The sequence below is a fragment of the Rattus norvegicus genome, chromosome 8 (assembly GCF_021556685.1).
Source record: "Rattus norvegicus strain SHRSP/BbbUtx chromosome 8, alternate assembly SHRSP_T2T, whole genome shotgun sequence".
Taxonomy (NCBI): Eukaryota; Metazoa; Chordata; class Mammalia; order Rodentia; family Muridae; genus Rattus; species Rattus norvegicus.
In genome coordinates, this window is record NC_141541.1 from 126,928,811 (window position 1) to 126,941,543 (window position 12,733).

Consider the following 12,733-nt stretch of genomic DNA (forward strand, 5'->3'; position numbering starts at 1 on the left):
TAGAAGGCCCTCCTGGGATGGCCTAGGCGTCTTTTCTCCCAGGGGAGCGTGCTGCCCGCCTTGTCTGTATCCCCACTTATGCTACCTGAGTCTCTGCTTCTGGCCATTCTCCATCGTGGACAGCCTGAAGTCATTCCCGAGTCCTGAACACTCTCTCCCACCACTACTCTGTGGCCACCGCCACTGTCACCACTGCCATCACCATCATTGCCGCTGCCCCCACCACCATCATCACCACTCTCCAGCCCCGTTCAGGCCAACACTTCCTCACAGCTTCTTCCGGCCTCCGATGCCCTGCCCCTTCCTCGGTGCCCACATCACCCCTCGGCACAAGAAGAGATCCCAGACCAGGTCATGTAAGCCATTTATTTGTTTGTTTGAAAAATAATGTACTCCATTTGTACATGAAGCTTAGTGAGAAGTGCACGTTTACTCCAGACAACACCTGACCTGTGTGCACGCCCCTCCCTCCTTCTGTCTACAGCCTACTCTCTTCTCCCCCCTGTGCAGTTCTAGAAAAGGATGCCATGCTAAGCCAAGGACTTGGGGCTAGCTTGCTCCTCCCCTCAGCCGCCCCGTCTGCAGCCAGCTCAGGCACCTGTCTTCAGCCCCCAAGGCCATCTGCATATTCCAAACCGCAGTCTCTTTCCGGCCAGCTGGGATGGCAGCCCTGCCAGCCCAGCCAGCCCCAGGCCACATTCCTGCCTGAAGTTGAGTGGCAGGGAGGGACACACACATTTCTCCAAGCCTTGAGAACAAAGTACAGACCTACAAAAATAAGATTTCACTCAGAGAAGCATCACCAGGACAGTTAAAACCAAGCCCCCCCCCCCCACACTGGATAAGCCTCCAGGGGCAGGTGGGGCAGGAGCCGGCTTGCCACCAAGGGAACTAAGGTGACAAGAAACATAATACTTGACTCACCCCCGCAGTGCCCCTCCTTCAGCACTGCCAGGGGCGTCCAGCCCTCGGACAGCAGCTCTCAGCGAGGTAGGTAGGAGCAGCCAGCCTGCAGTGGGCAGGCGCGACTGAGGTGACCTGTGAGGTGGGCGCCCCCAGCCGAGGGTGGCTCTGCTGGGAGAGCTAGACTTGGGCAGCCAAGCCCCTGCCTGCTCTGGCTCCACCAGCCTGTCACTTCAGCAGCGACAATGGTTGTCTACATTAGAAGATTTGCATATGCTAAATAGGATTGTCAGCAGCTGAAGAGGTCACGGGGATAATTGGACTTATAAAATCTTTTTTTTTTTTTTCCCTGAAAAAGCCTTCTCAGAAGACGCCTGGGATAGTCAGACCCCGGGCTGGGCCCAGACGCCACACTGCCTCCCCTCCCGATGGGATGGAGGGCTTGTCCTCTTCCAGGGCACAGAACCATGCCTGACCACCCAGGGCCTCTCTCCTAGGCAGGGCCAGGCTACCCTCCCACTTCCACAGTGTCTGAAGAGGAGTTGGAGTCCCAGTGGGAATCCCCTTCACACTCGGTCAGAGGCAGAGACCCCAGGGGAGCCTGGGAAATGGAGATGGCGTCCTCTGCTGTGCAGCTGCCCACAGCTGGACACAGTTCAGCGGCCCATGTGGAACAGCCCTCTCTTCCCTCAGCCTTTGGACAGGGCCCGCCGTGTACTAGGGGAGACCTATGTGCCTGGCTGTGAGGGGGTGCTGCCTCCCTCGTACCCCCAACAGTAATACTCTTCCAGGAGAGGAAGGAAGGGCAGAATTCATCTCTGAGACCGGGGCAGCTCTCTAGAGCTTTTAATTCTGGCAGCACTGTCCTCAGGTGAAGCCTGACTAGAAAACAGGAGAACAGAGTCCTGGGGAGAACAGGAGCGCAGACTGAGTTCCACCGGAAGAACCCCACGCTTGGGGGCTGGGAAGAAAAACCTGCCTCCTTCAGAGCCGCTGACCACATTTGCCTGAGGCGATCCCGGCTCCCCCAAGACCCCCGAGGCCTATGTCCCGCCCTAGCATGTGAAGTGTGCTCGCACACACACGCGTGTATGAGTGGAGTGCTTAGGCCTTCCTGGTTCCTCAGCCCAGGCAACAGGAGCCACGCACGACCCTCCCCTTGGGTACAATGGATCCCCACGTTAGCTTCGAGAGCCGAGTTCTGGCACCTCCGTTGACACTTGCTCAGGGTTAAGGAGAGGCAGTGTGAACTGCTGATGTTCATGGAAAAAAGATGTTCTTCGCTCAAGTAAAAAAATATCAAATATAATAAATCTATGGAAGCTTGTTCACAACATGTACAGTGTGTTTCCCATTCCACCTCAGAAGCTGGGACGGAGTCGCTTTTGAGAGCCATGCGGTGCTGCCTGGCCAGACCCGGCTACTAGGGTGTGCCAGGCCTCCAGGGTCAGGCCTCCACCAGCCAGGGCTCCTCCGGCTGCCTCCAGCTTCCACACAGAGACACGGAACTCTGCCTCGAGGCTCCTCCACCCGGAGGCTCATCTGCAGAGCTAGGAAGGCCTCGGCCGACACTGGTTTTAACTGCATAAGGTTCGTCAGGGCACAATGGCGAACGTCCCGGCCACCCTGGCCAGGTTCACACGATAGACTCTCGGTCCCTATCTGGAGATGGAGGGAAGTCTGCAAGATCTTCGCTGCGGCTATAGTCAGACGCACGCACCGGGAGGTTATCACTGGTGGCTCTCGTGACGCTGTCGTAGGACGGGGGGAAGGACGTGGAGGAGATGGAGGAGCTGGAGAGCGGAGCACTGCGCCGAGAGAAGTTCCCATTCATCATGTAGGCGATGAGGCCCTCCCGCTCAGGGGCATCCTCGTCGGAGAGGCCACTGCCGCCCGCTTGCTGGCGGAAGAGAAAGGAGGCATGCTTCACCGAGCGCTGCAGCAGGTGCCTCCGGAAGGCACGCTGGATGACCGTGGCCGACACCTCCTCGTGCTTTCTCCTCAGGGTGGTGGTGATGGGCTCGTAGGAGATCTTGGAAGGGTTGGCCGCCATGAACTTCTCCTCCATCTGGATCTTCAGGGCATCCATCTCCCCAGACTCGCCGAGCACCCTCTTGGTGAAAGCGAACAGTATGTCCATACAGTGGATACGGTCTCCGCTCACCATGGGCAGATCCATGTTGATGAGGCTTATCTGGTTGGGTTTGGCGATGCGGAGCGGCTCAGACAAGGCATCTGCAAAGTCGGACAGGGCCAGATACTCAATGAACTGGGTGGCCTCCGGGTCGAACTTCTCCCAGATCTCATAGAACATGTCGAAGTCGTCCTCGCTCAGGGGCTCTGTGCTCTCCTCGGTGGCCACGCTGAAGTTCTCGAGGATGATGGCGATGTACATGTTGACCACGATGAGGAAGGAGATGATGATGTAGGTGGTGAAGAAGAGGATGCCCACCGCCGGGCTCCCACAGTTCCCCCGGGAGCCGTTGCTGTTGGGCAGGTTGGGGTCGCAGTAGGGAGGCCCCGTGTTGAGGATGGGGCTGAGGAGGCCGTCCCAGCCGGCTGATGTGGTGATCTGGAACAGGCACAGCATGCTGTTGGCGAAGGTCTGGAAGTTGAACATGTCATCGATGCCGGCCTCCCACTTGACGTAAGCGAAGTTGGCCATGCCGAAGATGGAGTAGATGAACATGACGAGGAAGAGGAGGAGGCCGATGTTGAAGAGGGCGGGCAGGGACATCATGAGGGCGAAGAGCAGCGTGCGAATCCCCTTGGCTCCGCGGATCAGCCTGAGGATGCGGCCGATCCTGGCCAGACGGATGACCCGGAAGAGTGTCGGGGAGAAGAAGTACTTCTGGATGATGTCGGAGAGGACAGTGCCTGTGGGAAACAAGCAAGACTGCAGCCACCGCCTTCCTCCCAGGCCTGGTTCACCAAGGGCAAGCATGTCTGTAAAGGACAAAGCCCTTCCAGGAAGACCAGGTCATTGGGACGTTCTAGGACTTGGCCTCCTCTCTCCTCTATGACCCTGTAGATGAAGACTGTGTTTCGCAAGGTGCTTTCGCAGCTCTGTTATGCTAACTATAAGGACACACCTGCACAGTGGAGGTATACCTGGACATCGGCTATACAAGTATTCTGAAACCAGAGTGTCCTCAGCACTGCAGTAGGCTAGCAGGAACCAGAGCTCAAGGCTTCCAGCTCCTCACTATTCAAAGCATGCCCCGGGGATCAGCAACCTAGGCATCTCAGAGACGCTCACTGGAAATGGAAGTCCCATCTCCTCTGAACAAACACAGACGCTGCAGGTGCATACGAGGAGTCACAGCACACTTGCACAGGATCAATGTCATCCACAGATCAGGCCTCCATGTCTGTGTCATGGTTCCTATTGCTCTCTGGCTCTGAACGGTTCCTCTTCAGGGTCTCTACTCTAAGGGCACAGGGCTATTACTGGAGAAAGAGTGAGGTAAACTTGCCTCTGGGGGGTGCATGGACTCCTGGCTCTGTCAGGAGTGCTGATGGTTGGCACGTGCCAGGAGCACCGGGTTATGCCCCTTTCAGCCTTCATCTCGTTAGACTTCCCAGAATCCTGGGAAATCCAGCCACAGGCATGATCTCCCACCCAGATGGAGCTGAGAGAAGTTAACTGGCCCTAGTGACAAGCTGGGACGGGACCCAGACACCCTGGCTCCACAAAAGCTCTTAGCCGCACTCTGGGTTGGTCCAGCACCAGGACTAGCAGGTGGTTCGGAAATACACGCTGTGTCTCCCAAAGCCTCTTAGACGCACGCCAGTGGTGCACTCTAACTGACATCCTGCATCCCCTACATTGCTTTCCAGCCTCACAAGGGACACTGCCACCCTTACCTCCACCTGGGGCCTTGGGATGTTTCTGCGCTTACCTCCTGTTCTAAATGCCCGCCCATCACTGCAGCGAAGCGAGCCTCTGCCCTAAGCTCTGATTGGATTTTCTAGAGGTAGATGACATTTATGGCAGAAAAGCAAAGTCAGAATGACTCCAAAGGCAGACATGTACTTATGGGAGTGTGTGTGTGTGTGTGTGTGTGTGTGTGTGTGTGTGTGTGTGCGCGAGCGCGCGCGTCAAATGTTTGAGCTGCAAACACAGCAACAAAGATAAATATATGAGGTCAAGTTAGACTTCATTAAAATTACAACAAAAACACTTCTGCTTCAACAGGCGTCACAAAGACAGCAGAGAAAGGGAGGAGACACTTTTGATTTGTATATTTGATAAGGGATTGGAACCCCGAAGAGATAGAGAGCTCTTATGACATGACAATAAAAATGATAAACTACTCTAATTTAAAAAAAATGAATAAAAGTTTTGAATAGCTGCTCTCTATGCAAGATAAACAAATAGTTAATAAACGTAGGAAAAGACATTCAGTGCCTTAGCCACCAGGGCATTAGAAACCCAGACACCAGCGAGGTAGCGCTGTATCACCAGGATGGGGGTGGATTACCGGGAGCTCGGACCACCAATGGTGACTAGGTAAATGGTTGGACCACTCTGGAAAATGGTTTGGCGACTCTTGAATATGTCAGATGGACGGTTGCCAGGAGCTGAGGGCGAGTGGGCATAGCTCACGCCGCCAAGTGGGTTTTCTACACTGCTGATGGTTGCTCAGTTCTGGGACAGTCTAGTCACGCTCAACCTAGCAGTCATCAAGCCAATGGCAGACTGTAGTGCAGACGCTCCTACAGGGTCAACACTGCCTAGGGACCTGGTCGCTGTCTTTGTGTTAGGTAAATTCTGTGATGTTCATGAGATGATGAAATTGCCTAATGACACATTTTCCAGAACATCTCCCTGGTTACGTGATGCCAAATGACATTGAAACCCACAGCATGCACACCGTCGAGTGAATTGTAAGTTAACCTTCTGTGAGTTTTATGGTACACGAGTCACATCTCAATAAAAGCGGTCATGTAAGAATTTGGATTCTAGCTGAGTGGTGGTGGAGCACACCTTTAATCTCAGCACTAAGGAGGCAGAGGCCGGTGGAGCTTTGAGTTTGAGGTCAGCCTGGTCTACAGAGTGAGTTCCAGGATGGTCAGGGCTACACAGAGAAACCCTGTCTATAACTTCCTCCCCCAAAAAAGAATTTGGGTTTGGGGCTGAATAGACATGGTGGGGACTTTGTATTATGCTCTTGTCCCATGTTGTTCCCCCTCAAGAGAACTGCAGGAGGTTCTGCAACCTAGTACACATGTTGGACTATAGAGTTTTCCATCCCCAGAAATGACTGCTGTCTTCTACACTATCAGGTGATCTACCTCTCATTCTTAGGGACCTGACTTGCTTCCTTCAGTCTAGGCTGCAAACTTCTGTTCAGAGGGTAGGAGAGGCTTGGTAGTAGTCATTCCTTTTTCTAGCCTCAACCTTAAAGTTTTCTGAATAGCCACAGAACTGTGTTCTAGGGAGGGTAAGGTCAACATGGAATATTGAGTTCTCTTCAGGTTGGCCACTTAGGCCTTGAATGGGCCATCCAAGACAAGCTCTTTTTAGAGTGATGTGTAGGTCTGTGCGTGTGTGCATAAGAGTGCATGTGAGTGGGTGTACACATGCATGTGTGCATGCTTGTGTGTGATGTCTTTTTGCTTGTGTATGAGTGTGTGCCTCTGTGTCAGTGTGTGTGTGTGTGTGTGTGTGTGTGTGTGTGTGTGTGTGTGTGTGTTTAAGGGGAAACTGAAGAAGATAGAGCAGATGGGGAGCTAAGGTACTAAGTGGAGTGCAGAGGGCTGGAGCAGACACATGGCCTGGGCAGAACTTCCCTGTCCAGCCATCTTGCATACCCACCAACAATGGAGAGGATGACCACCACAAAGTCGAAGATGTTCCAGCTGTTGGTGAAGTAATAGTGGCGCAGGGCAGCCATCTTGACAATACACTCGCCTGTGAAGATGGCCACGAAGAGCAGGTTGATCTTGGCCAAGATGTTGACCTTCTCAGGGCTCTGGTCATCTGTCTCCACCATCATGGTCACCATGTTCAAACAGATGAGGAACATGATGGTGACATCGAAGGCCTGCTTGGTCACAATGTCGAATATGAAACCCTGGTACTTGTTCTGGAAGAAGAGGTAATGGGCTCAGTGCACAGAGATCCTAGAAAACTCACCAGCCCAGTCACTTACATCCTACTCACCCTCTATGAGACTACACCCCAACCCCCAGACCCTTACCACACAGTACATAGAGAGGAGGAAACCATGGAGGTAGACCAGATGGCCCTCCTGCCTGTATACACCATGCCCTCTAGGCAGAGGCCCAGTGCCAAGGCTCCCTCCTCCACCAAGCCACTCTGGTGCACCTTCAAGTAAACATCTATCCTCACAATCTGGAGGTTCAAGGTCAAATTTAAACTTCAATCCTAGTACTTATATGTGTCTTAAAATTAATGTATTTTCTCCATGCTATTTTATGGAATAGATGGTTTTTTAATTCTACTGACTAAAATTACTTTATATTTGTATGCTTCTAAAAACATCTTATTTTTAAAATTTGTATGCGTGTGCCTGCATGTAGGTATGTGCACACGTGAGTGCAGGTTAGGTGCCTGTGGAATACAGAAGATATTATTGGCCCCTGCAGCTGGAGTTGCACAGTTGTGAGGAAGCTGCCTCGTGTGTGCGCTGGAAGCTGGTCAGGTCCTCTTCAAGAATAGCACACCATTTTAACCACCGAGCCATTCTCCATGTCTTCCATGTGCCATTAATTGTAAGTGAGCCCAGATTATTTGAAGGAAGAGAGAGGATTAAAAATATGTTCATTCTTTACCTCCCTCTGTTCGCCACCCGCAATCTAGGAGGGTGAGTAGGGAGGAGGAGGAGAGAGCTTTGTCCAATCCGATGGTGGCTTAGGGTCAGCTCACTTAAGTGCTTTGAAGAAGTCTCCCATTTTTTGTTTGCTTGTTTGTTTTCAGGACAGGGTCTCAATATGTAGCCCTGGCTGGAATTGAACTTACAGCAATCCTCCTGCCTCTGCCTCCCAAGTACTGAAATCACAGGCAGGTGCCCCCATAACCCAACTTCTTCCTCATCCCACTTTGAAAAAGAATGGCTTGACAGGGCCAAGAAACTCAGACTAGCAGAGAGTACTGGAGGGGACAGATCCAGTTCTCTGAGGAGCCCAGAGTTCTGAGATGAGACTGAGAGTGGGGATAGGGATGTGAATTCCCACTACACTGCCTGGGAAGAGCATGCACTCCTGAAAGGAGTGAGGGGGGCCCACTGAAAGCAGCTGAGTTCCTGTGAGTATGCAGTGAGCCCTAGATGTCAGCACCTGTGTCCTCATTCCTTCCCACTATCTGCATGAAGCTCAGACTTCTTGTGGGAGAGCAATCTGAGAGTGACTCTCAGCTGGGCAGCAGCAGGAGAGCCCTTGATGGGGGCTTCTTCCATGGAGGAGCCCACGGCTCCCATGAAACCCTCCCTGACTATGTCAGGGAACCTGGCTCACCAAGGGCCGTGGGATGGGCTTCTGGGGTTTCTTGGAGCCCAGCTTCTTCATGGCATTGTAGTACTTCTTCTGCTCCTCCGTCATGAAGATATCCTGGCCCCCTAAGTATAGAAAGACAGCACCCGCATAATTTTGGGGTTCTAAGGAACCTTGCTTCCCACGTGAAGGTGCCAGGCTCAGCCACTTCATAACTTCCTGTCTCAAAGGTATATATGGAGAGATTTCCCCCCAAAATCTTTCCAGGGTCCCCTCCCCCACCCCTGTTCTCTGGTTTTGTGACCTGTAGATCCAGTGTTCACTTGACCCTCTCCCTTGGCTCAGCTCAGCTCCTCTCTGAGCATCACTTGGTTTGGCTGCAGCTAATCAATGGCTTCTCTGGTGCATCTCCTTGGGCCTCTGCACAGCCCCACCCATGACTCTCGATCACAGATCAAGTTAACAGTTCACACTCTCACCCTGAATCTCTTAGCTAGATGAGGGCAGGCAGAGACCCACCAAAGTCCTTTCTGTTCTTCATGGCCACCTCTACCTCCCTCCCCAACATATTCATCCAGATAAAGAAGAGGCTCATCCCTGAGGTCTGATGGAGGCCTCTGGCTCCCCGTGTCCCCCCAGCCCCCACCAGAGTCAGTACTCTACGTATCTTTTTCTTCTGCTGGTTGAAGTTGTCAATGATGACACCGATGAAGAGGTTGAGGGTGAAGAAGGAGCCGAAGATGATGAAGACGACAAAGTAGATGTACATGTAGAGGTTGTCTTCCCACTGCGGCTGCTCCTCATACTGTGGGGAGAAGCCAGGCAGGGCTGTCACAGGGCTGGGTGGGGCCCCAGTGGGGCTGGCATGTGTGCTTTCGTGAGTGCATGTGTGGTGTGCACGTGTGTCTGCAGTGAGGCCACCAAGTGTGTGTGTGTGTGTGTGTGTGTGCATGCATGCGTGTGCATGTGTGTGTCTGCAGTGAGGCCATTGATTACATGTGTATGTGCATGTATGTGTGCATGTGTGTCTGCAGTGAGGCCATCAAGTGTGTGTGCACATGTGGTGTACGTGCATGCATGTGTCTATGTATGTGTGCATGTGTGTGTGTGTGTGTGTGTGTGCGTGTGTGTATGTGTCTTGCAGTGAGGCCATGAAGTGTGTATGTGTGCATTTGTGCACATATATGTGTCCGCAGTGAGACCATCAAGTTTGTGGTGTGTGTGTGTGTGTGTGTCTGTGTGTGTGTCTGTGTGCGTGTGTGTGTGTGTGTGTGTTAGAGCTGAGTGGAGAGGATGGTGGCTGGCAATGACAGGCTAAGGCATGACCCCATATCAATGTGTGTCCAGGCCCTGAGCCAGTGGGAGCCTGAGTGACACTGAGATCTCTCTGTCTTCCCGCCTCAAGCATCAGTATGACTGGGTGGGGCACAGGGACCAAGGAGAAATTCATCTCTGTCTGCTGCTTCCACCTGTTCTCCTGAGCAAGAATGAACAAATCACGGTGGGCCGGATCTGGCTGGATCTGAAACGTGTTTAATTTGGGGACTGCACGAGAGAGCCACAGCCTTGCTCCAGGGCCGGGGCCTGAGCACTAGGAAGCTGAACCTTAGGAGCACTCTGCTCGCCCCACAGGCTGGCCTTTCAGGTCAGAAGGCCAGGGGGCCCACATACTGGTGCTGCTGGGAGAAGCTAGTGGCAACCTACCCCTCTGGAGTCCACAGCCGCATACATGATGTCCATCCAGCCTTTAAATGTCGCCTGTGAGGAAGAGAGTGTGAAGGTCATCAGATTTGGCACTCTGCTCCAGCTACAAAGAACTCCTCTCAATTAGGCCAGGAAACAGCCTCCTGCAAGAAGCAAGCAGGCCCAGCCCACCTGGGGGAAGGCCTCAAGTAGGGGCTGGGGATGGAGGAGAAGGTGCTTAGTAGAAACCCTAAGAAGGCCATGTTAGGCTTCTCAATGGAGGCCTCGTGTCTGGTAAGGCCGGGAGAAGGTTCACTCCTCAAAAACACACATTTCAGACTCTAGACCCCAAGGCTGGTCTGGTGAGCTATGTCCTGCTTCCCAGAGGACCAGCATCTCGTCTGTAACATGAATCCTTTCTACCACTGTTCAGGCGAGGGGCTGACGACTTGTTCTCCAGAAGGAAAAGAAAAATCCCTAACGTATTTGCCGGATTCTCTGATGTGACTATTCCCAGCACTGTGATGTGACCGAAGGAAAGAGAGGCAAGACCCACAGTGTCACAGTGCACACAGCACGGGCAGAGTGGACGGCGGCCACCCCGGAGGCCTGGGTGGTAAAAAGGCACATCGGGCTCACGTGCTGTAGCATCTCTTAGTCATAAAGTTTAGTTTTCTCGTAAAGGTTGTGTTCAACAACCATCTCGAAACGTGACTGCAAATGTGACTCTCAAGTCCAGTGAGCTGGCACCAGCCGAACCTAGCAGACCTCACCGAGGCTGCAGCCGTGAGGGAAGGAGGCTACATGAAAGGGATCAGGCCCTGGCATGGCTCTGCGTGTCTGCACAGTTGGGGCTGCTGTGAGAATTCAAAAGGAGCTCAAGAGACATTCTTGGTGTGAGACCAACTTCCCAGGGGACTCCCACTGGGTCCTCAGCAAAGCCTAACCCTTCCCCGGACCTCCTCTGGAGCCACAGGGTTCATTCACTCTGCACATTCATTCTCTCTCTCTCTCTTTCCTCTGAGTGTGCACACGTGTGTTTACCATACCATTCACGGGGAGGTCGGAGGGCAACTTGCAGGAGTTGGTTCTCTTCGTCCACCGCGTGGGTCCCAGGAATTGAACTCGGTCACCAGGCTTGGTGGCAGTGGCTTCCCCAGACCTCTCTCACTGTATCTGGAGCTTGCTTATCTGGTAGACTGGTGGGCCAGCAAACCCCAGGGATCCTCCTGTCCTTACCTCCCTAGTGCTGTGTTTACTGGCGTGTGCCACTACACCTGGCTTATGATCTGAACTCATTCGTGTGTGGCAAGCGCTTTGGCACTGACTGAGCCGTGTGTGGGGGCTGATTTTTTACGGCGGGTGTTATAAACCACTATTCCACCCTGCCCATAAGGTAAATGGGCAGTCAGAGCACCCGCACATCATCAAAGACGGAAGCAGACACAATCTTTGTTGGGTGGGGTGGGGACTGAGGATTCAGGGCCGTGCAGGTGGCAGGCAAGTGCTTCACTCCTGAGTCATATCCCCATCCCAGATGTAGTCTTTCAAACAGTCCGAGTTTGACCACCGAGAGGGTGGTCAGTCACAATTTCAGTAACAGCTCAGCCGTCTTTTGTGTCTAGCCTGTGCCACCTAAAGAGGTCAACTGGATTGGTGGCAAGGGAGCTGGTCCTGTCTCACGCTGACTTGGCCCCATGCTAGACACCCTGGACAATGTGTCCAATCTACAACCGAGAGTCTGAGGACTTTACACAGAGCCACTATCCTGAGCCCCAGGACCCTACTGCAGGGTCCACTCTTGCCCCGCTCCTGCCCACACCTGGGTGAAGGACAGATCTCTGAATGGAGGAAGGAAGGGGAGTCCTACTCTTCCGTACTCACCACCTGCAGGAGGGCCAGGTACCCGGCTCCCACGTTGTCAAAGTTGACCTTCACCTTGGTCCAGTACAACTCTCCGGTCACGTTGAAGGACTCGCACTCACTCTTGTTGTTCACGATGGTGTAGTTCAGAGGCAGGTCCCCTTCTGTCTGGTTGATGCACCTACCGAACTTCCCGGCGAAGAGGTTCACGCCCATGATGCTGAAGATGAGCCAGAAGATGAGGCAGACGAGGAGGACGTTCATGATGGAGGGGATGGCGCCCACCAGCGCATTGACCACCACCTGGTGGGCAGGGAGGAGACATAGTTCCTGAGTCTGTCGAGAACATATGCCCTTTCCAAGACCTCGCCCCCACTGCTTGGTGGCCACAGGTGTCTGTGGGGGTGGGGGTGGGGGTGTCTGTGGGGGTGGGGGTGTCTGTGGGGGTGGGGGTGTCTGTGGAGCTGGGGGTGGGGGTGTCTGTGGGGCTGGCTATGGGAGTGGGGATGGCCATAAGGGTGGGGGGCTGTGGGAGTATCTGTGGAGGTGGGGGTGTCTGTGGGGGTGGGGGTGGGGGTGTCTGTGGAGGTGGAGGTGGGGGTGGGGGTGTCTGTGGGGATGGCTATGGGAGTGGGGGTGGCCATAAGGGTGGGGGGCTATGGGGGTGTCTGTGGGGGTGGGGGTGTCTGTGGGGGTGGGGAGGGTCTTCCAGTTATGAAGGCTAGAGCTCTGTCGTCAAGTGAAGGGGAATCAGAGAGAATCAAGAGGCGGTTTTTAACCCTCGCCCTAAATGCTAGGTAACTCCAGAACACACCACCCTTTTCCC

At 53.7% G+C, this 12,733-nt stretch overlaps 1 protein-coding gene across 10 annotated transcripts in view; it reads right to left on the reverse strand.

Annotated features, from left to right (window-relative positions):
• Positions 1–347: 347 nt before the first annotated feature.
• Positions 348–12,733, reverse strand: part of Scn5a (sodium voltage-gated channel alpha subunit 5) — a 97,683-nt gene continuing 85,297 nt past the window's right edge. For 8 of the 10 annotated variants that reach the window (NM_001160162.3, NM_013125.4, XM_087560598.1 and 5 more), the window contains 6 exon segments: positions 348–3,780; positions 6,725–6,995; positions 8,386–8,490; positions 9,029–9,166; positions 10,066–10,119; positions 11,929–12,210. In NM_001160162.3, the coding sequence (NP_001153634.2) occupies positions 2,540–3,780; positions 6,725–6,995; positions 8,386–8,490; positions 9,029–9,166; positions 10,066–10,119; positions 11,929–12,210 (2,091 nt within the window). In that variant the 3' untranslated portion in view covers positions 348–2,539. 10 annotated transcript variants of the gene reach the window in all.